This window comes from Vulpes lagopus, chromosome 24 (assembly GCF_018345385.1).
Source record: "Vulpes lagopus strain Blue_001 chromosome 24, ASM1834538v1, whole genome shotgun sequence".
Classification (NCBI taxonomy): domain Eukaryota; kingdom Metazoa; phylum Chordata; class Mammalia; order Carnivora; family Canidae; genus Vulpes; species Vulpes lagopus.
Window position 1 is genome coordinate 2545222 of NC_054847.1, and position 20303 is coordinate 2565524.

Here is a 20303-nt window from a genome sequence, read left to right on the forward strand (position 1 = left end):
TGCCCTAAAATGTGCTATTTTAACCATGTGAACTAAGCCACTAAGCCACCTGATCAGAGATCAGTGGGGCTAATTTTGGGGATGGGGTAGGTGCTCTAAAGCTGCTTCCAGATCAAAGATCTGACCTTGGCTTTGAGATCCTATTCAGTAAGCTACTTGAAGGCCCTTGAATGACTACTATACAAAGAGTCACAGTAGTGTCCTGAGGAACGTAATACAAGTGCTGTCCCTTCTGCGCGTTTTCCTCATTCTAAAATGAAGCTCTGACAAGGATTTTAGGATCTCTTCCTGCTCCTTACTCTCTGATTCCAGGAGGTTCTGTATGCTAGAGCAAACTGAAAAACAAATGACCCCTCCAGTTTCAAGACTGTATCGCTGGCTTGAGGAACTGAACAGGAAAGGTCTCAAATCATCGTCAACCACTCCAGTTCCTGCTGCCAATCTGACCTCCCACCTGCTACCCCCAGTACGGCCATTCTTTCTTTGATCCTATCCTGGTTCCTGACCAAAGAAGTACCCCAGGATGCTGACACTGGAATCTTTAGGCTGGCAGTCTGATAGGCCTGAGCTCAAGTCTTGGTCTTGCTATTTATGAGCCAGACAACCTAAAACTATTCTGAGCCATATGTCCTGCTTTGTGATGGGACCGTGAACCTCTGAGACAGCCTGCTGGGAAGGCTTTGTCCAAGCCCCAGCACACTCCTGCAGTGGCTGGATGACTGTGACTCTCCAGACTGTTACCCAATGCCAGATGTAGGTGGGGACGACTGGGCAAGTATCAAACCCTCTTGGAACCCTAAGCCACTCTGGACATGTGAAAGGAGGCAGCATAACTATGCTCAGCCCTTCAAGTCAAGACAGGCTTTCTGAAAGAGGTGGACGCTGAAGTCAGCCCAGCTCGACCTCAAGAAGAGAGGGCCTTTCAGGTAGTCTAATAGTGCCAGCACAGGGCTCACTGCCCTGTACCAGTGCCACAGGCCGCATGGGCTTTAGAATCTAAGAGTGGGACTTTCAGGGCAGCCCTCGAAGTTTGTTTTTTTTTTTCCTCTTGAAGTTTTTGTACCTGATAGTCAAGGGCTGTTTGCAGAATCACACAACCTCCTCCCACCCCCATGTGCCCCATTCCTTTGTATCTCTAGACATTGTATTAATAGCACAAGGGAGAGGGTTACATGTTTATTCCGTTGGCTTCCTTTGTAGGCACTTACCAGCAGACTTCCTTGCAGCAGCAGGTGCCAATAATTTTTTTTAATTTATGAGAGAATAGCTTAAATTGGGAGATTCTGTACATTAACTTTAAGCATATGGAGAACTGGGAAACATACCATAACATACTGGGAAACATACTATACTAGGGCAGAACACTGAGGTCTAGGAAAGATAGTGATTCAGTCCATAAGAGGTTCGAGAAGTAAACCAAAAAGTGTAAATTGTTATTTTGATTGAAAAAAATGACATAGCAATATTAATAACACAGCAAACATTTGTTTATATAAGTTCTGTATAATTACTATATTTCCTTCATTTCCCAATAATGATATAATGAAAATGACATTTAAGGAAACTGAAATATGAAATTACCTTAAAGAGTAAATATTCCTCTTATGTACCTGTTAACTTCATTCATATTACTCCTCCCCCATCTCTGTCTGATTAAATGTTAAAGAGTAGTCCCAGTGCCAGCCCCTACTCCTCTGATCTCTTGTGACTCACCCGCAACCAGAAGTGACTTTTTTCTTTTTTTTTTTTTTTGACTTTTTTTTTTTTTTTACTTTTTTCTCTAGGGATCCTTCTATAGCATTTTCCTTGACTTTTCTTTTCTCTTACTACTTACCACTTTCTTTCATTATGGAAATAAGTCCAGATCTTGCATCAACTACTTTTTGGTGATCTCCTTGTAGGGACAGATTTATGACTGAGTCATCTTTTCAACCCCAGGGCTTTCAACATAAATGTTTATAATGGTTTTCTGAATGAAAATGTTGTAGACAAACCACCTCGTGAAACATTTTCTCCTTTCTTCTTCACCTGTTGACTTCTCTCCTGATGTGTGTGTGCAGGAGACCAAGTGTTGGGTATTTCTTGAGCCACCACATGGTAGGCATTAGGTGCTCTGTAAGGGCCTGCTGGATGGACAGATGGAAGAGAGAGGTCTACACTGAGTTCCAGGCCCATTCCTGACGCCAAGTTGCTTCATGTCTCCAGACATGTCAGGACTTCTGTCCTGTGCCTCTAATGAACTGTGTAGGAAGCCACTTGGAGGGACCCCTGGGTGGCGCAGCGGTTTGGCGCCTGCCTTTGGCCCAGGGCGGTCCTGGAGACCCGGGATCGAATCCCATATCGGGCTCCCAGTGCATGGGGCCTGCTTCTGTCTCTGCCCCTCTCTCTCTCTCTCTGTGACTATCATAAATAAATAAATAAAAATTAAAAAAAAAAAAGAAACCACTTGGAAACAGTCATAAGCTCTGGCTATGCTATATAATCTATTATTTTACCCAATATGTTTCTACTGGAAATATACAAATTAATTTTATAAAAATTATTATATTTATAAATCAAAGGAATACAAGCACATATTCTTCTCTGGTAACATCTTAATTCATTTTTAAAAAAGATTATTTTTTCATAAGAGACACACACAGAGGCAGGGACACAGGCAGAGGGAGAAGCGGATTCCCTGCGGGGAGCCTGATGTGGGACTCAGTCCCAGGACCCTGGGATCATGACCTGAGCCCAATGCAGATGCTCAACCACTGAGCCAGCCAGGAGTCCCTTAATTCATTTTTTGTAAACACGCCTTAAATACCTAAGCATTGCTCACCAGAGACACAAGTGATGCACTGATTATTTCCTTTGCTGTACAATCTTCTATTTTCTCTGAGTTGAAAACAGCATCGTTTTTCATTCGCTTACTTTTCTTTTTTACTATTTTTTATTTATTTATGAGAGAGGCAGAGAGAGAGGCAGAGACACAGGCAGAGGGAGCCTGATGCGAGACTCGATCCCAGGACCCCGGGGTCACGCCCTGAGCCAAAGGCTCCAACCACTGAGCCACCGGGTGCTCCTGATCCGCTTACTTTTCTCCGTATCATCCAAATGTTTCAACAGGTGAGTTAAAGGACTCTCAGCATCACTCTCCACTTGCTTGGAAGCATCGGAATAATCCACTACAAGTCATTTGTTAAAGTCATTTTATTTATTTTTACAAGTCATTTTATTTATTTTTAGTAATCTCTGCCCCCAAGGTGGCCCCGAGACCAAGAGTCGTATGCTCTTCCCACTGAGCCAGCCAGGCGGTCCCAAATTAAATTTTTTTTCTTTTTTTTTTTCTTTTTCCAAATTAATTTTTAAGATTTTGTTTTTACGTGACCTTTACACTCGGTGCGGAACGCGAACTCACCACCCTGAGATCAAGGGTCACAACCAACTACTAGCCACAGCCACCCTAATCAAAGTGTTTGAATAACTCAAAGCGTCGCAGGAAATTCCGCTGTACGTTTTCAGGAGCTCCCAGGGTCTGAATTTCACCTAAACTTAGGACCATTCACAGGCGCAGGGGCCGACCGCGCCGCTCCCGCAGCCTCCTCTCCGGCCACGCCCACCCGCCCGGCGGCCACGCCCACCCGCCCCGTCGACCACGCCCACCCACCCGGCGGCCACGCCCACCCACCCGGCGGCCACGCCCCTTCCGGCGCCGAGCCCCGCGCTCCTGCACTTCCGGCGTGCGCGTGGAGCCCGGCGCGGTGAGCCGATGGCGGCCGGAGGGAGCGACCCGCGGGCGGGCGACGTCGAGGAGGATGCCTCCCAGCTCATCTTTCCCAAAGGTGGGGCTGGGGCTGCGCGGCCGCTCCCCGCTGTCCCGCGTGTTCGCCGCAGGCCTGGCGCCCCACGGACGGGCAGGGCAGGGAGGATGGGGATGTGGCGGGAGGGGCCCCCGCGGGCCACGGTGCCTCGAGAGGGGCCGGTGGGATCCAGCCTCTGCCCTGGCGCCGTTGGCTCCTTTTTACTCGTTTAAGTCGTCTCGTGTATGTGATGAACCACCAGGTGCTGCAGGAATGGACGAGGATGAACAAAGCGCGCTCTGGGCAAAGTGTAAGGACACTTCAGTCAGCGGGCGCCGGGGTCCGGCCGGCCCGACCCGTGCAGCGCGCCAGGCTCTTTTTTTTTTTTTTTTTTTCCCTATTTTCTTTCGAGAGGGCGCGCATACAGGGTGCAGAGGCAGGGCCAGGGGACGCGGAGCTCGCGGGACTGGAGTTCGGGACTCCGGGCATGACCTGCGCCAAAGCGGGCGCTCAACCCCAGAGCCACCCGGGCAGCCCCGCGGGCCTTCCCCCGGGTCACGAGCCTGCGCGAGGAGCCTGCTCTAGAGGAACAGGGACAAAATCCAGGCACGACTGCAGTAGGGAACAGGCCAGCGAGGACTGAACCCAGTTTCTGCTTGTACGGAGGTCACTGGGCGTTATAAGGAGAACGAAGGAACGAAGGGGTAGGCCGCGTCTCCGTACATCAAGGAAGGGAAAAATTAACGCGGAAACGGGGATTGGTGCATTTGAAACCCGTTTGAGGGTTTATGTCATTTATGTTAACGGGCGCTTAGCTCTCCCGCTGCTCTTCTCTGCACTCAGAGACAGGGTGTCGGCTGGGACAAGCCGTAAACTATTAGCAACAGCTGTCAGTTCTCAGCTCGGTAGGCGCTTTATTATTTTTATTACATTTTTTAAAGAATTTTTATTTATGATAGTCACAGAGAGAGAGAGAGAGAGAGGCAGAGACACAGGCAGAGGGAGAAGCAGGCTCCATGCACCGGGAGCCCGACGTGGGATTCGATCCCGGGTCTCCAGGATCGCGCCCTGGGCCAAAGGCAGGCGCCAAACCGCTGCGCCACCCAGGGATCCCCTTTTATTACATTTTTTAATTTGAATTCAATTTGCCGGCATGCTGGTAGGCGCTTCGAAGGGGCCGGAGTCAACCTAGGCAATTAGAAATCGTGCCAGTATTTTTGTTCATGTCCTTCTGGGCCACCTATGAGGCCCAAAAGCAGGGCTCAGAGGAGCCTGGCTAGACTTCGGTCAGAGCCTTTGTCCGAAGGCTACAAGTACAGCACATTTTTGTTGTCAGTGAACTTTCTTTGTGCAGTGAGATGTACTTTATTTGTGATTCAGAAACCGAAAATAAGCAGGAAGCTTAAGATTTTAAAATGCCATATTTTACAGGTACTGAAGAATGCAAGTAAATACGGGAAACCAGGATCCCTGGGTGGCGCAGCGGTTTGGCGCCTGCCTTTGGCCCAGGGCGCGATCCTGGAGACCCGGGATCGAATCCCACGTCGGGCTCCCGGTGCATGGAGCCTGCTTCTCCCTCTGCCTGTGTCTCTGCCTCTCTCTCTCTCTCTCTGTGACTATCATGGATGGATAAACAAATAAATAAATAAAATACGGGAAACCTTAACAATACCCACCTGTTTTAAAATTCTTGCATACACAGGAAAAAGTGAAACTCCACATCCTTTCACCCAGAGGGAGTACTGTAAACAATTAGTACTTACCGTTCCAAGCTAATTTTATGTTTATAAATAAATATTTAGGTACAATTTTTTCTTTGTAAAAATGAGATTATGCAAGAGGAATGCTATAGCCTTTTAAAATTTTGATGATATATTACGTAGAACTGTCCTGGTTTTTTTGTTTTGTTTTGTTTTTAAAGCAGCTCTAGGCCCAATGTGGGGCTTGAACTCACAACCCTGAGATTGGGTGTCCTATGCTCTATGGACTAGCCAGCCAGGTGCCCCATCCTGTTCTTTTAAAGGGTGAGAAATACTTAATGGTTTACCATAATACTATTTTTTTTTATCTGTTGATAGACATATAGGTTGCTTCCAATTTATTATTTTATTGACTCAAGGTCATATATTTCCGTAGGATAGCCTAATGAAAGTTTCAGGCATAATAAAAGTATATGTTTATTTTTTTAACTCACTGGGAGATGGTCTCTTAATATATGATAAATTAAGCCAGTTTTTTGTGCTTGGGTTTTGTCTGGGTACTTTTTATTTATTTATTTTTTTACACTCTGAAAATATTTTGATAAAAGCAGGTAACATCTGGTACATGAAAATTGTATTGAATTAGGTATAATTAGACCTTAGATTCTGTCAGTTAACAGTGTGTCAGAGTTCGGAATATCTGTTTAACTTCTGAGCTCATATGGGGATACACAGTGATTTTTATTTATTTTTATTTTTTTATTTTTATTTTTTAAAGATTTTATTTATTTATTCATGAGAGACACAGAGAGAAGAGAGGCAGAGACACAGGCAGAGGGAGAAGCAGGCTCCATGCAGGGAGCCCGATGCGGGACATGATCTTGTCCAGGGGCCAAAGGCAGACGCTTAACCGTTGAGCCACCCAGGCATCCCCTACACAATGATTTTTATGTAGTTTAGAATATCTGAAGATGGGGGACTTCTGAGTTGCTCAGTGAGTTAAGCGTCTGTCTGCCTTTGGTTCAGGTCATGATCCTGGGGTCTTGGGATCTAGACATTTGTCCAGTTCTCTGCTCAATGGGGAGTCTACTGCTTCCTCTTCTCTGCCCCTCCCCCCCGCTTGTCTCTCTTTCAAATAAATAAAATCTTTTAAATAAAAGGGAATATGGGAGTGCTTGGTTTGCTCAGTTGGTAGAGCGTGCTACTCTTAATCTCGAGGTCAGGGGTGGTGAGTTCCACCCCTATGTTGGAGGTGTACTTTGCTTTAAAAAATATATGTGAAGATACATAGAAACAACAGTAAGAACTTAAAAGATAAGGAAAGCCTTTGCTATAGATAGAAAGCAAACAAATGTGTGCTAATTCTGTGGAATGGAAGAACAGGTGAGGCAACTGAAAGCGTCTTGAGAGTTTGTAGTTTTCACAGCATGTTTGCCAGAAAAATAAAATTTTTTTTTATTTATCCACAAGAGACCCAGAGACACAGGTAAAGGGAGGAGAAGCAGGCTCCCTGCATGGAACCTGATGTGGGACTTAATCCCAGGACTCCAGGATCACACCCTGAGCCAAAGGCAGAGGCTCAGCCACTGAGCCACCTGCACGTCTCTCTCTCTCTCTCTCTCTCTCTCTCTCTTAAGATTTTATTTGTTTTTTCATGAGAGACACAGAGAGAAGCAGAGACACAGGCAGAAGGAAAAGCAGGCTCCATGCAGGGAGCCCGACGTGGGCCTCGATCCCGGGATTCCAGGATCGTGCCCTGGGCCAAAGGCAGAGGCTAAACCTCTGAGCCACCCAGGGATCCCCCCTCTCTCTCTCTTTTTTTTAAGATTTTTTTTTTTATACATGAAAGTCACACAGAGGCAGAAACCTAGGCAGAGGGAGAAGTAGGCTCCTACAGGGAGCCTGGTGTAGGACTCGATCCCAGGACCCAGGATCATGCCCTAAGCCAAAGGCAGAGGCTCAACCACCGAGCCACCCAGGCATCCCTGGAACCATACACTCCAGTATGATCCACATTTCTCCGTTCCCTCAGCTAAAGAAATCCCCTAGAACATTTTGTACCAGAGAAAAAAATAGGTAGTATGAGAAGATCATCTGAAGTTGCCACCTTTACCATAATGGTTGTAATGGAGTGTCCTCAAGAACATTCACAGTTGAGGTACTGGCCAAGGAATATTTTTCTTTCTTACAGGAACGGGAATTAATAAATTGTGGCTATTCTTAAAATACCAGTGCAGAGGAAGAATAACATACCTGGTTTGGCTGCTTTGGTCTTTCATTGTTTGAAAGGAGTGAGAGTGATGTGTAAATAGTACTTGGACATTACCGTGAGTGAGGAATGGGGGCAGGTGACTGGCCTCCTGGTGTCCTGAAAGCGCTATCCTGTTTTAACAGGTACTTTTCACTTAGTACAGAAAGTGAAGCATCTTTCATTGGGCCAATTTTCCAGAAGCCTTAAAAGCATCAATAGCTGTAATAAACTTGGGAAATGATTCTTGTTAGTAACTCTGGCTTAGCCTCTTGATTTCCTCTTTTTTTCTTTTTTTCTTTTTTTCTTTTCTCTTTTCTTTTCTTTTCTTTTCTTTCTTTTCTTTTCTTTTCTTTTCTTTTCTTTTCTTTTCTTTTCTTTTCTTTTCTTTTCTTTTCTTTTCTTTTCTTTCTTTTCTTTTTTCTCTTCTCTCTCTTCCCCCTCTTCCCCTCTCCCTCTCCCTCTCCTTCGTCCCCTCTCCCTCTCCCTCTCCTCTCTTTTCTTTTTTTGGCTAAGATTTTATTTATTGATGAAAGAGAGCCCACAGAGAGGGAGCGGGGAGCGGTAGGAAGAGGAAGAAACAGAAGCAGGCCTCCTGCTGAGCAAGGAGCCTGATGCAGGGCTCCATCCCAGGACCCTGAGATCCTGACCTGAGCCAAAGGCAGATGCTTAACCAACTGAGCCACACAAGTGCCCCTGTAGCATTAATGCTACAGCCTCAGAAGCTGAGACTAATCCATTCTTTAGGTGCTTTTGCTGCTTTTTACTCCTATCATGTCACTTGTGACTGTCACTTCGGAGATTTGGAGCCATACACTCCTTTTTTTTTTTAAGATTCTATTTATTCATGAGACACAGAGGCAGAGGAAGAAGCTGGCTGCCTGTGGGGAGCCTGCTACAGGACTCAATCCCAGGACCCCAGGATCACAATGTGAGCTGAAGGCAGACTCTCAACCACGGAGCCACTCAGGCACCCCTGGAACCATACACTCCTGATATTTCATGTCCTCTTGATTCATTGCTCTGAAGCAGTAGTTTCTTTATTTTATTTTTTTATTTTTTTTATTTTTTTAGTAGTTTCTTTATTTGTATACCACTGCATCGATACAGAATGGGCAGTGACCTGCACTGGACAGGAATTAGCTCTGAGAGGTTCCTCTTGCTTAAACTCTGCTGACCTCTGGTAGAAAATAGCTTTTTGGTGCCTACTAGATTTAGGAGTAATGAGAACTTTTCAAATAAAAATATTGTTCCCCTCACCCCACATACACACCCAGCCCACAGTTGGTTGTGGAAGCAGAGTGGAAGTTCTTGTCACCTGGCCTGAGAAAGAGGCATTACTCAGATGGTGGTATTAGTGATTTCCCAATAGTAAACATACCCATGACCCATGGAAATGCTAAATTGTAAGTAATTTTGGATTTTCCTCATTATTATTCCTCAGTGTGGGATTAGAAACATGAATTCATGTTTATGAACGGTTCCTACTGTGGAGGAACTCACTGATAAGGAACAGTCAGAAACCAATTCTAGGGACACCTGGGTGGCTCAGCAGTTGAGCGCCTGCCTTTGACTCAGAGCGTGATCCTGGAGTCTCAGGATTGAGTCCCTCATTGGGCTCCCTGCATGGAACCTGCTTCTCCCTCTGCCTGTGTCTCTGCCTCTCTGTGTCTCTCATGAATAAATAAACTTTTAAAAATAAATAAATCCAGTTTTTATTTTATTTTTAATTTTATTTATTCATGACAGACACAGAGAGAGAGGCAGAGACACAGGCAGAGGGAGAAGCAGGCTCCATGCAGGGTGCCTGACATGGGACTCGATCCCAGGTCTCCAGGATCATGCCCTGGGCCAAAGGCGGTGCTAAACCACTGGGCCACGGGGGCTGCCCAAATCCAGTTTTTAAAGTTTGCTCACTGGTATTCTTCCTATTCAAGAAGAGGATTATTATTACTTTTAACGATTTTATTTATTCATGAGAGAGAGGCAGAGGGAAATGTAGGCTTCATGCAAGGAACCGGACGTGGGACTCGATCCCCGGACGCCCCCTGCCACAGGATCACACCCTGGACCGAAGGTAGATGCCCGCTGCTGAGCCACCCAGGTGTCCCAAGAGGATTCTTATTATTTTAATTTTTAATTTAATATTTTAAATATTTATTTAGTAATGAGGATTATTTTTAAATGAGTATCGGGTGAGCCCAAATGTCCATTGGCTGATGAATGGATAAAGATGTGACACACATACACAATGGAATATGATTCAGCCATAAAAAAGAATGAAATCTTGCCATTTGCAATAACGTAGATGGACCTAGAGTATCATGCTAAGCAAAATAAGTCAGAGAAAAACAAATACTATGTGATTTCACTCACATGGAATTTAAGAAACAAAACAGATGAACATAGGAAGAAAAAAGGGGCAAACCAGAAAACAGACATTTAACTACGGAGAAAAAACTAAGGGTTGCTGGAGGGGAGGGGGGATAAGTTAAATGGGAAATGGGTATTAAAGAGGGCACTTGTTGGGTGTCATGTGTAAATGATGAATCGGTAAATTATACACCTGAAAATAATAATATGCTGTATGTTAGCTGGAATTTAAATAAAAACTTGAAGCTAAAAAAATAAATGAGTAACAAGATTTGTGTGATAGTGAAATCTAGAGGGTAGGGACTTTTATTTTTTATTTATTTTTTAAAGATTTTATTTATTTATTCACGAGAGACACAGAGAGAGAGAGAGAGAGAGGCAGAGGCAGAGGGAGAAGCAGGCACCATGCAGGGAGCCTCACATGGGACTTGATCCCGGGTCTCCAGGATCAGGCCCTGGGCTGAAGGCGGCGCTAAACCGCTGAGCCACCCGGGCTGCCCAAGGGTAGGGACAAGTCCAATACCTAGTATGTAATAGGTAGTGATCTGGGTGAATGAGTAAATAACAGATTTGTACAGGTACAAAAATAGAATTTGGGATGCGTTATTAATGTGTGTTTCCAAATACTTGGCCCTCCTTAAGATGTAATAATTCTTAAAGTTGAGAGCATAATATTAGTATTGTGGAACTAGATTATCAGTTCATGCAAGCTACAGAGAAATAATTGTTGGTTATGCTCTATTTTGAAAATCCTAACTGGCCTAATTAGGGTAATGATGTGTTATTATAGGATAATGATATGTCATTGTTGTGACATATCACAACACACATCCTGTGTTGTAGCACATCCAGGTCAGGTTCTTTGATGTTAGAAACTGTCTAGCTGGACTGAGCTAAGTGTTAGTATCTCATGAACTCTACTGTCCCTTGCGGTAGACTGGTCTGGATGAAGATAAAGCTGTGGGATATTGGGCCTCTGGATTTATGCAGGGACAGAAATTTGCTGTTAGTCTTGAAGGCAAAATGAACATTTAGAAGCTGCTTTTGAAGAATACTTTGAGCTGACATTTATGCTTCTCACAAATAGAGTTTGAAACAGCGGAGACATTACTAAATTCAGAAGTTCATATGCTTCTGGAGCATCGAAAGCAACAGAATGAGAGTGCAGAGGATGAACAGGAACTTTCTGAGGTCTTCATGAAAACTTTAAATTATACAGCCCGTTTCAGCCGTTTCAAAAACAGAGAGACCATTGCCAGTGTCCGTAGGTGAGTGCTAAAAGAAAGTTTTTATTAATCCAAACTGTTGGACATCTGTGTGTAAAATGCTTTTGCTTCTACTGCCACTGCCACCACTGCCATCCCATGGTCATCATCTGTACCTCTTTTTTTCTTTTTTTCATCTGTACCTTTAATGTAAGAAAAATAATATCTGTCTGAAATTTAAAAATTGCTTATGAGATCAAAATTCTTTTTGTCCACCTTTCCACATACCTAAAATCCCAGTGGTTATCCTGCACAGTAACCACTGTTAGTTGGTTATTAGCCTTCCAGATCTTTTCCATGTATTCACATATATATTTTATATAATGTATAAAAAAATATATATATATAACACATAACAGTGTTTGTGAGTTTTTTTTTTTTTGAGTTTTTTAATAAAGTGGGCTTATTGTTTATTTAAAATGTCTTCAGGATCTTTATATGTAATTAAGTATAAATCAGGAGCATTCTTTCTGAATCTTTGCTGTACTTCTCAGAAGGCAGCCTTTAGCATTTTTTTCTAAGGCATTGCTTCTCAAATTGGGTAACCTGGAAAAACATGATGTACTAAGGCATATAGGAAGCCACAGGAAAAAACACATCTTCAAACATCAGTTTTATTTGATGGTAGGTGATTTAAAACACTTCTACATTAAAACAAACAGATACCAGCATATTGTTGAATAAAACAAAAAATATATGTGAATTCTGAATTAAATTACAAGACTTAAAACCTTACAGATGCAGAAAGTCATTTGAGCCTGTGCCCCCCAGGTCACCTAGGGATACTTGTGTGCTCTGCTCTGGTGAAAATGTTTGAGAAGTACTGTCCTTAGGAAAAGCAGGTATACAAAAAAAAGATGTATATACACAGATACTTTTCAGAGAGCTACTTATAATAGCCAAGGACAGGGAGAAACCATAAACATTCAACAGTAATTAAATAAATAGTGGTAAATCATTTGGTGAATATATTGTCATTCAAATTGTGGTAGAAAATGAAATCGAAAGATGTTCCCATGTTAAGTGTGCAGAAAATGAAGGTGATAAAATTGTATATGAAGAATAATCTGTTCTAAAAAGTGAATGTACGCATGGAGAAAAGATTGGAGGGAAATTTGCAGAGCTTCCGAGCAAAACTACAAGCTGTTGGGCCTAGGAGATGACCTGGACAGATGAAAGTAGACTTACACATTCAGTATTTTAAACATGTTGGTTCTCCCCAAATTAATGTATACATTTAGTGCCATACTGGGATCGTCTGGGTGGCTTGGTTGAATGACTGACTCTTGATTTCAGTTAAGGTCATGATCACAGTGTCATGAGATGGAGCCCTGCATTAGGCTCTTGTAAGAATTGTCAAAAAAAAAATTTTTTTTTTTTTTTTTTTTTGAGAAAAATGAAGGGGAGAATTTGTCCTAAAAGATGTAAAACACATTAAAAACTGATAGCAATTGGGACGACTGGGTGGCTCAGTGGTTGAGCGTTTGCCTTTGGCTCAGGGTGTGATTCCGGGATCAGGTCCCACATTGGGCTCCCTGCAGGGGGCCTGCTTCTCCCTCTGCCTATATCTCTGCCTTTCTCTGTGTCTCTAATGAATAAATAAATAAAATCTTAAAAAAAAAAAAACTGATAGCAATTAAAGTGGTGACACTTTGGTATGAGAATAGATCAGAGGGGGCAGCCCTGGTGGCGCAGCAGTTTAGCGCCGCCTGCAGCCCGGGGTGTGATCCTGGAGACCCGGGATCGAGTCCTGCATCCGGCTCCCTGCATGGAGTCTGCTTCTCCCTCTGCCTGTGTCTCTGCCTCTCTCTTCGTTCTCTCTGAACGAATAAATGGATAAATCTTAAAAAAAAAAAAAAAAAAAAAGATCAGAGGGAAATAATTTTTTTTATAACTTAGAGAGTGAGTGAAAGCACTCAGGGTGGGGAAAGAGCAGAGGGGAGGGAGAGAGAGAATCTTAAGCAGGCTCCCCACCTAGCGTGGAGCCCACTGTGAGCTCATCTCAAGACCCTGAGTCCATGTCCTGAGTCAGAATCAAGAGTCCGAGGCATAACCAATTAAGCCACCCAGGTACCCCTAAAGGGGAAATATTTTATTTTTTTATAAAGATTTTATTTATTTATTCATGAGATATACACAGAGAGAGAGAGAGAGGCAGAGACACAGGCAGAGGGAGAAACAGGCTCCATGCAGGGAGCCTGACATGGGACTCGATCCCAGGTCTCCGGAATCAGACCCTGGGCTGAAGGCGGCGCTAAACCGCTGAGCCTCCCGGGCTGCCCGAGGGGAAATATTTTAAAACAAAGTTCAAAACCTATACCTTATACCAAACTTAATTCCTAAGGAATTAAGGATTTGAATACAAACCATGGTGAATAAAAGTGCTTTGTGATAATATGAATGTTTGTATTATTTTGGCTGTGGTTAGTAAGACTTTTAAATGAGGGGAAACTTGATTGACTAGTTGAATATAAGCTTTGTGAGAGCAGGAACTTGGTCATATTCATCACTGTGTAACCTGATTGTAGGCACTAAATATAAATAGTGAATAAATGAATTTGTATAAAAATCTTTAAACTTCCCTACATCAAGTTAAATGCCATATGCAAAATGTAAGTGTAAATAAACGGGGAAAGGATTGATAGCCTTAATTTTTTATATCCTTAATATTAAAAACTCCAACAAAGAATAATAAGAGATGACACCAGTTTTTAAAAATGTACAGTCTCCAATTAGAGGCTCAGTTTGAATGAGAACTTCAAATGGCTAGCTAATTCACATGAAATAATGCTCATCTTGAAGGAAATCAAAGAAATAGTAAAAGAGGTAAGTAGATTTGAAAAGATTAAACATTGAGAAACCTACATGTAATGAGTAGGGGAAATAGTATTTATTGCTAGTGGAAGTGTGTACTGGTAAAGCACTTCTAGGGCACTCTCTATCTCAAGACTCATATCCTTTGACTAGGTAATTCAACCTCTAGGAATTTATCTTTAAAACACATAGTAAGGGATCCCTGGGTGGCGCAGCGGTTTGGCGCCTGCCTTTGGCCCAGGGCGCGATCCCGGAGACCCAGGATCGAATCCCACATAGGGCTCCCAGTGCATGGAGCCTGCTTCTTCTTCTGCCTCTGTCTCTGCCTCTCTCTCTCTCTCTGTGACTATCATAAATAAATAAAAATTAAAAAAATAAAAAATAAAAAAATAAAACACATAGTAATTGGGATGCCTGGGTAGCTCAGCAGATGAGTGCCTTTGGCTCAGGGTGTGACCCCGGGGTCCTGGGATCGAGTCCCACATTGGGCTCCCTGCATGGAGCCTGCTTCTCCCTCTGCCTGTGTCTGCCTCTCTCTTTATGTGTCTCTCATGAATAAAGAAATAAAATCTTAAAAAAAAAAACCAAAACCCACATAACATAGTAATCAATCAAGTATACACAGAAGTATACATGATGTTCAAAACATTATTAAAATGGTAAATTGGAGGGGCACCTACTGGGGTATGGGCAGCTTCTGACTCTTAGTTTAGACTCAGGTCATGATCTCGGGGTCGTGAGAATGAGGTTTTTTTTTTTTTTTAACTTTATTTATTTATTAATGAGAGACAAAGAGGCAGAGACACAGGCAGAGGGAGAAGCAGGCTCCATGCAGGGAGCCCGACATGGGACTCGATCCTGGGACCTCAGGAACACGCCCTGAGCGGAAGGCAGGCGCTCAACTGCGGAGCCACCCAGGCATCCCAAGAGAATGAGTCTTTTGTTGGGCTCTGCACTCAGCGGGGAGTCTGCTTGAAATTCTTTTCTTTGGGGCATCTGGGTGGCTTAGTGGATGAGCATCTGCCTTTGGCTCAGGACATGATCCCTGGATCCTGGGATCGAGTTCTGCATCTGGCTCCCTGCATGGAGCCTGCTTCTCCATCTGTCTATGTTTCTGCCTCTCTCTGTGTGTCTCATGAATGAATGAAATCTTTAAAAAAAAGAAAAGTCTTCCTTCTCTTGTAAGAAAAAGATAAATAAAATGGTGAATAATTGGGAACAGTTGAAATGTTCTACAACAGGAAATTTGGTATATAAATCCACAGTCTTGGAATGCTGTCTTCAGGGTGGAGTTATTCGTGTACTCATGTGGAAGACAACTTCTGTGTTGTTGACTGAAAGAAGGCCAATCAGAATAACATTTGTTACGATTTCTTTTGTTTATTTTATTTTACTTTATTATTTTATTTTATTTAAAGATTTTATTTATTTATTCATGAGAGACAAAGAGAGAGGCAGAGACACGGGCAGAGGGAGAAGCAGGCTCCATGCAGGAAGCCTAACGTGGGACTCAATCCCGGGACTCCAGTATCATGTCCTGGGCCGAAGGCAGGCGCCAAACCGCTGAGCCACCCAGGGATCCCCTCTTTTGTTTATTTTAATTATATCTCTCAAAAATTTTTATAAAGAGGAAGGGAAGGGGAATCTCCATGAAAATGATAATAGTTATTTCTCAGGATTTCACGTTATTTTCACCTTTTTGGTGTTTCTTTGTATTGTTTATACGTGAGCTTTTTTTTTTTTTTTTTTAAGATTTTATTCAGTTATTCATGAGAGACACAGAGAGTGAGAAAGAGGCAGAGATCCAGGCAGAGGGAGAAGCAGGCTCCATGCAGAGAGCCTGATGCGGGGCCTGATGGGACTTCAGGATCACGGCCTGGGCTGAAGGAAGGTGCTAAACCCCTGAGCCACCCAGGGATCCCTGAGCATAAGTTCATTTAATAACAAATCCCTCCACACAGATATATACACTATTTTATAAATTTCCCATGTTAGTAAGTTTACAATATTAAATACATTAAGATAGCTTTTACTGAGTGACAAAGTTATGAAACAATGTGTGAGTTTATATTCTAAAACAGAAAAGTATTTGGAATGGTACACTAAGATAATAACATTAATTTTGTTTAGGTAATGATATGGGTAGCTTTTCTTTTTCTGTTCTTCTGTGTTTTCAGAATTTTGTATGATAACTACAATGCTTATAATAGAATAATCACAGTAAATGTTTTGTTTCTGAACAGATAATTAAGGTCTCTGAAACCAGATTTACTGTGGATGAACTCTTATTTTAAGAGCTAAATGTGTAAGAAGGCAAGATAAGATTTGACAGTGTTTTAGACAATTTGAACTAGAATAGAAGTGCATTTAAAATAAGATGCAAAAATAAAAGAAGATGCAGTTTACACAAATATTCGTACAAAGTAAGGTATGCCTATATTTATTCTGTAGGTAAGTTCATAAGATTTTATTGATTTATTTGACAGGGAGAGAAAACACAAGCAGGGGGAGTAACAGGCAGAGGGAGAAGGAGAAGCAGGAGTCCCACTGAGCAAGGGAGCCTACTGTGGGGCTCCATCCAGGACTCTGGGATCATGATCTGAGCTGAAGGCAGACGCTTAATCAACTTTTAGATAAGTTTAAGAGAATTTCCTCCCAAGTCAAAATACACAAACATCATGTATTTGTAATAAAATTAATGATGAAAGAAGCAAGGTACATTGCTAAAAGCAGAGAACAGCAAAATAAATTCTTGGGGAAGGTTGTACAGTCCGTAAATTACATAGTAATTTTTCAAAAGTTAAAATGGGTTCTCAGGCCTGATGTGCTCTGATTGCTTTTGTGTCTGCCTGATTTCATTGTAACTTTGTGTTCTCCAAGAATAGGAACAGGAAGTGAATTTAAAGTAGATTTTGCAGCCAAGCTTAACCATGTAGAAATAATTGGAAGTGCTTTATTTTTTTTTTCATACTTGTTAACTACCTTTCATTCTCTTTTCCTACTCATCATTCTTTGATTTTGTTTGTTTTGATTTTCTTCACCATGATCAGCTTGTTGCTCCAGAAGAAGCTTCATAAGTTTGAGTTGGCCTGTTTGGCCAACCTTTGCCCAGAGACTGCTGAGGAGTCAAAGGCACTGATACCAAGGTAAGCACCGCTGTGCTGAGTTCTGTGTATAAGATTCCTACAAGTAGAATCACTTTGTCTAAAAAGTATGTACTTTTAAAATCGGGACAGATAGCACCAACAGGGTGTGAATGTGATTTGTAGCCATGCCAGCTGTTAGCAGAAATGTGGACCAGCTGAATCTCTCACATTGGTGGTAGGAGTGCAAATCAGTACAGTCACTTTGGAGAGCAGTTTGGCTACATGTAGTAAAGTTAAAGATGATTATACCCTGTTATCTAAAAATCCATTCCTGGGTACATGCCTAAAAGCAGCTCATACCATTCTATAAGGAGGCATGTATTCTAATGTTCATTACTGCAGTGTTAGTGCTAACAGAAGCTTGACAGTCAGTAAACGAGAGGATGGATAAATCATTTATGTAGCAGTGCAAAAATTAATGAACTGGAACAATATGGAGTAATAACTAATACCAGAATCAATTTGGAGTGAAAAAATTGCAGAAGGATAAATGTATTACAATGTCATTTCTTAAAAGTTTGAAAACAGTGCTGCATATGGCTTGTAGATACCTTTATATATGTATATAATAATAAGTTTAAAAATATGTATAGGAATGATAAATACAAATGCAGGATAATGGTTATTATTCTGGGTAAGGTATTGCAATGGGGGAGCATACACAGAGCCATTAATTTATTCCTGTTGTGTTTATTAAAGAAATCTAAATCAAGCAGGGGTAGCTGTTAGGGTTAACATATTTTTATACTTTCTTAAATCTTTGAAACACTTCATATGTGTTTAAAAGGAATGGCAGAAATAAAGCTGAAGGTAGAGGTGTCAGTGTTTAGAGGTAAATGGAGAAGTGTGTAAGTGGTGCTCAAAGATGAGCATGTGTTCAGAAGAGCATAGGGAACATTGTCAATTCCTGAGATACTCATTTCTTTTGGTTTTCTTCTTGTAGCTTGGAGGGGCGGTTTGAAGATGAGGAGCTACAGCAGATTCTTGATGATATCCAGACCAAGCGCAGCTTTCAATATTAGTCTCCAAATATCGCTCCACTGCTGAGGGAACTGTGTCCCAAGCCCATCACCACGGACCAGGTGTCTGGAGCTGACTTACACGGAAATACTGTTGCAGAAGACAGTTGGGCTTCCTTTGGCTAGAACAACTCAGCTTGGTCTCCGTTTAGGTTGCTGTTTAGACTTAGCTCCTAGACCATGGTAACCTGGCCTTCCCTCTTGGAGGGGGAGGCGTGAGGGGTGATGCGCACATAAGCTACACTAGTGACTACCTTCTACCACAGTTTTGGCACCTGTGTTATTTTTAAATTGTTTTTGTTTTAAGGTTGTGTTTGGCTTTGTTTTTTTTGTTTGTTTGTTTGTCTGTTTTGTTTGTTTTGTTTTGAGTAGTCTCTCCCCGCAGTGTGGGGCTTGAGCTCATTACCCCCAAGGCCAAGAGTTGCAGGCTCCACTGACTGAGCCATTCAAGCACCCCTTTTCTTTAAGATTTTAGTTTTTTAGCCCCTGTGTTAATTTGATTCCTAAGATCTCATGTTTTAATTTCAGCGTATTTGTAGTTTTTGAAACTACAGGAAACGACAGTCTTACCTCAATGCAAAAGAAAGAATTAAGGGGCCCTTGGCTGATTCAGTTGGTAGAGCATGTGACTCTTGATCTCAGGGTGGTGAGTTCAAGCCCCATATTGGGCTTGGTGCCTACTTTAAAGAAACAAGGAAGGAACCCCAAATATAAACGCAAAAGGAAGAATTAAACCAGACGTGTACCATCATCTGAAATTCTTACAGAAAGGATGATGGCGTTAATGACTGAGACAGCATTGGCATCATTGTATTTAACCCAGAAGTCAAGGAAGAAGCTCACCAGGGAAAGTAGTTATACCTGAAGATAACTACCAAACATGGGGGGCTCGTAGCCTTGGGGTTGATCAGTACTGGGCCTTTTTTCTTGACTGTTGAAGGATGTAGATTTGGAGGCAGTGGTTCTAAACCACTATTTTCTCACTCTGAGGTTAAGATTTTTTTTTTTTTTCCTTCATGGGCCAGACTTGAGGGTCTGAACATTTTGAAACTCCTGTATGGGGCGTCCAGTCCAAACTCTGTCATGCAACTCAGCAGCAGGTGATATCTCATGGGGTGATTGGGAAGGAGGGAGCCTGCCCCTTCCTGAGCCACTACAGTGAAGTCACTCGATGTAAAGCTAGTTGGGGGAAACTCTTTGATAAATACTCTAGGGATCCCTGGGTGGCTCAGCGGTTTGGTGTCCGCCTTTGGCCTAGGGTGTGATCCTGGAGACCCAGGATCAGGTCCCACATGGGGCTCCCTGTGTGGAGCCTGCTTCTCCCTCTGCCTGTGTCTCTGCCTCTCTGTGTGTCTCTCATGAATAAATAAATAAAACCTTTAAAAAAAAAAACTTAAAAAAAAATAACTCTAGCTTTCTATCATAGCCAATGAAGTTTATTCAAGGCACGATCGTTGCTGATTGAAAGAAAAAAAATAGCTAAACATTCTAGCTTTGATTATGCTGAGAGGAACTATGCCTATTTTCTTCACAATTTGTAGATTTTTCTTTGGAGCACTTTTTGGCTCCAAATGAATACATGATGTAAAAAAAAAAAAAAAGAAAGAAAGAAAGATTGGAGGAACAAAAAGTTAGCTTTGTTTCCTTTTTTTTAAAAGTAGGTTTCACACCCAATGTAGGTCTCAAGACCCAGAGATCAAGAATCATATGCTCTACTGACCGAGCCTGCTAGAAGCACCAACAAAATTAGCTTTAAAAGTTAAGATAGTTTGGGGCAACTGGCTGGCTCAGTCAGTAGAGCGTATGACTCTTGATCTTGGGGTGGTGAATTCAAGACCCACACTGGGTGTGGAGCTTACTTGAAAGTAAAAATAAATAGGGCGGGGCACCTGGGTGGCTCAGTCCATTAAATGTCTGCCTTTAGCTCACGTCATGATCCCAGGATCCTGGGATTAA

At 42.4% G+C, this 20303-nt stretch overlaps 1 protein-coding gene across 1 annotated transcript; it reads left to right on the top strand.

Moving 5' to 3' along the window:
- Nucleotides 1–3704: 3704 nt before the first annotated feature.
- POLR2D (RNA polymerase II subunit D) lies at nucleotides 3705–18653 on the top strand. The gene is made up of 4 exons (XM_041739930.1): nucleotides 3705–3824; nucleotides 11191–11371; nucleotides 17233–17328; nucleotides 18272–18653. The coding sequence occupies exons 1-4, from the start codon at nucleotides 3752–3754 to the stop codon at nucleotides 18348–18350; spliced, it is 429 nt and encodes a 142-aa protein (XP_041595864.1). The 5' UTR covers nucleotides 3705–3751; the 3' UTR covers nucleotides 18351–18653.
- Nucleotides 18654–20303: the final 1650 nt, after the last annotated feature.

Bases quoted from the DNA above. Each gene is read 5' to 3' on its own strand.
- POLR2D (XM_041739930.1), top strand. From the start codon at position 3,752: ATGGCGGCCGGAGGGAGCGACCCGCGGGCGGGCGACGTCGAGGAGGAT. The intron at 3,825-11,190 runs GTGGGGCTGGGG...TCTCACAAATAG, and splicing joins CCAGCTCATCTTTCCCAAAG to AGTTTGAAACAGCGGAGACA. The intron at 17,329-18,271 runs GTAAGCACCGCT...TTCTTCTTGTAG, and splicing joins TCAAAGGCACTGATACCAAG to CTTGGAGGGGCGGTTTGAAG.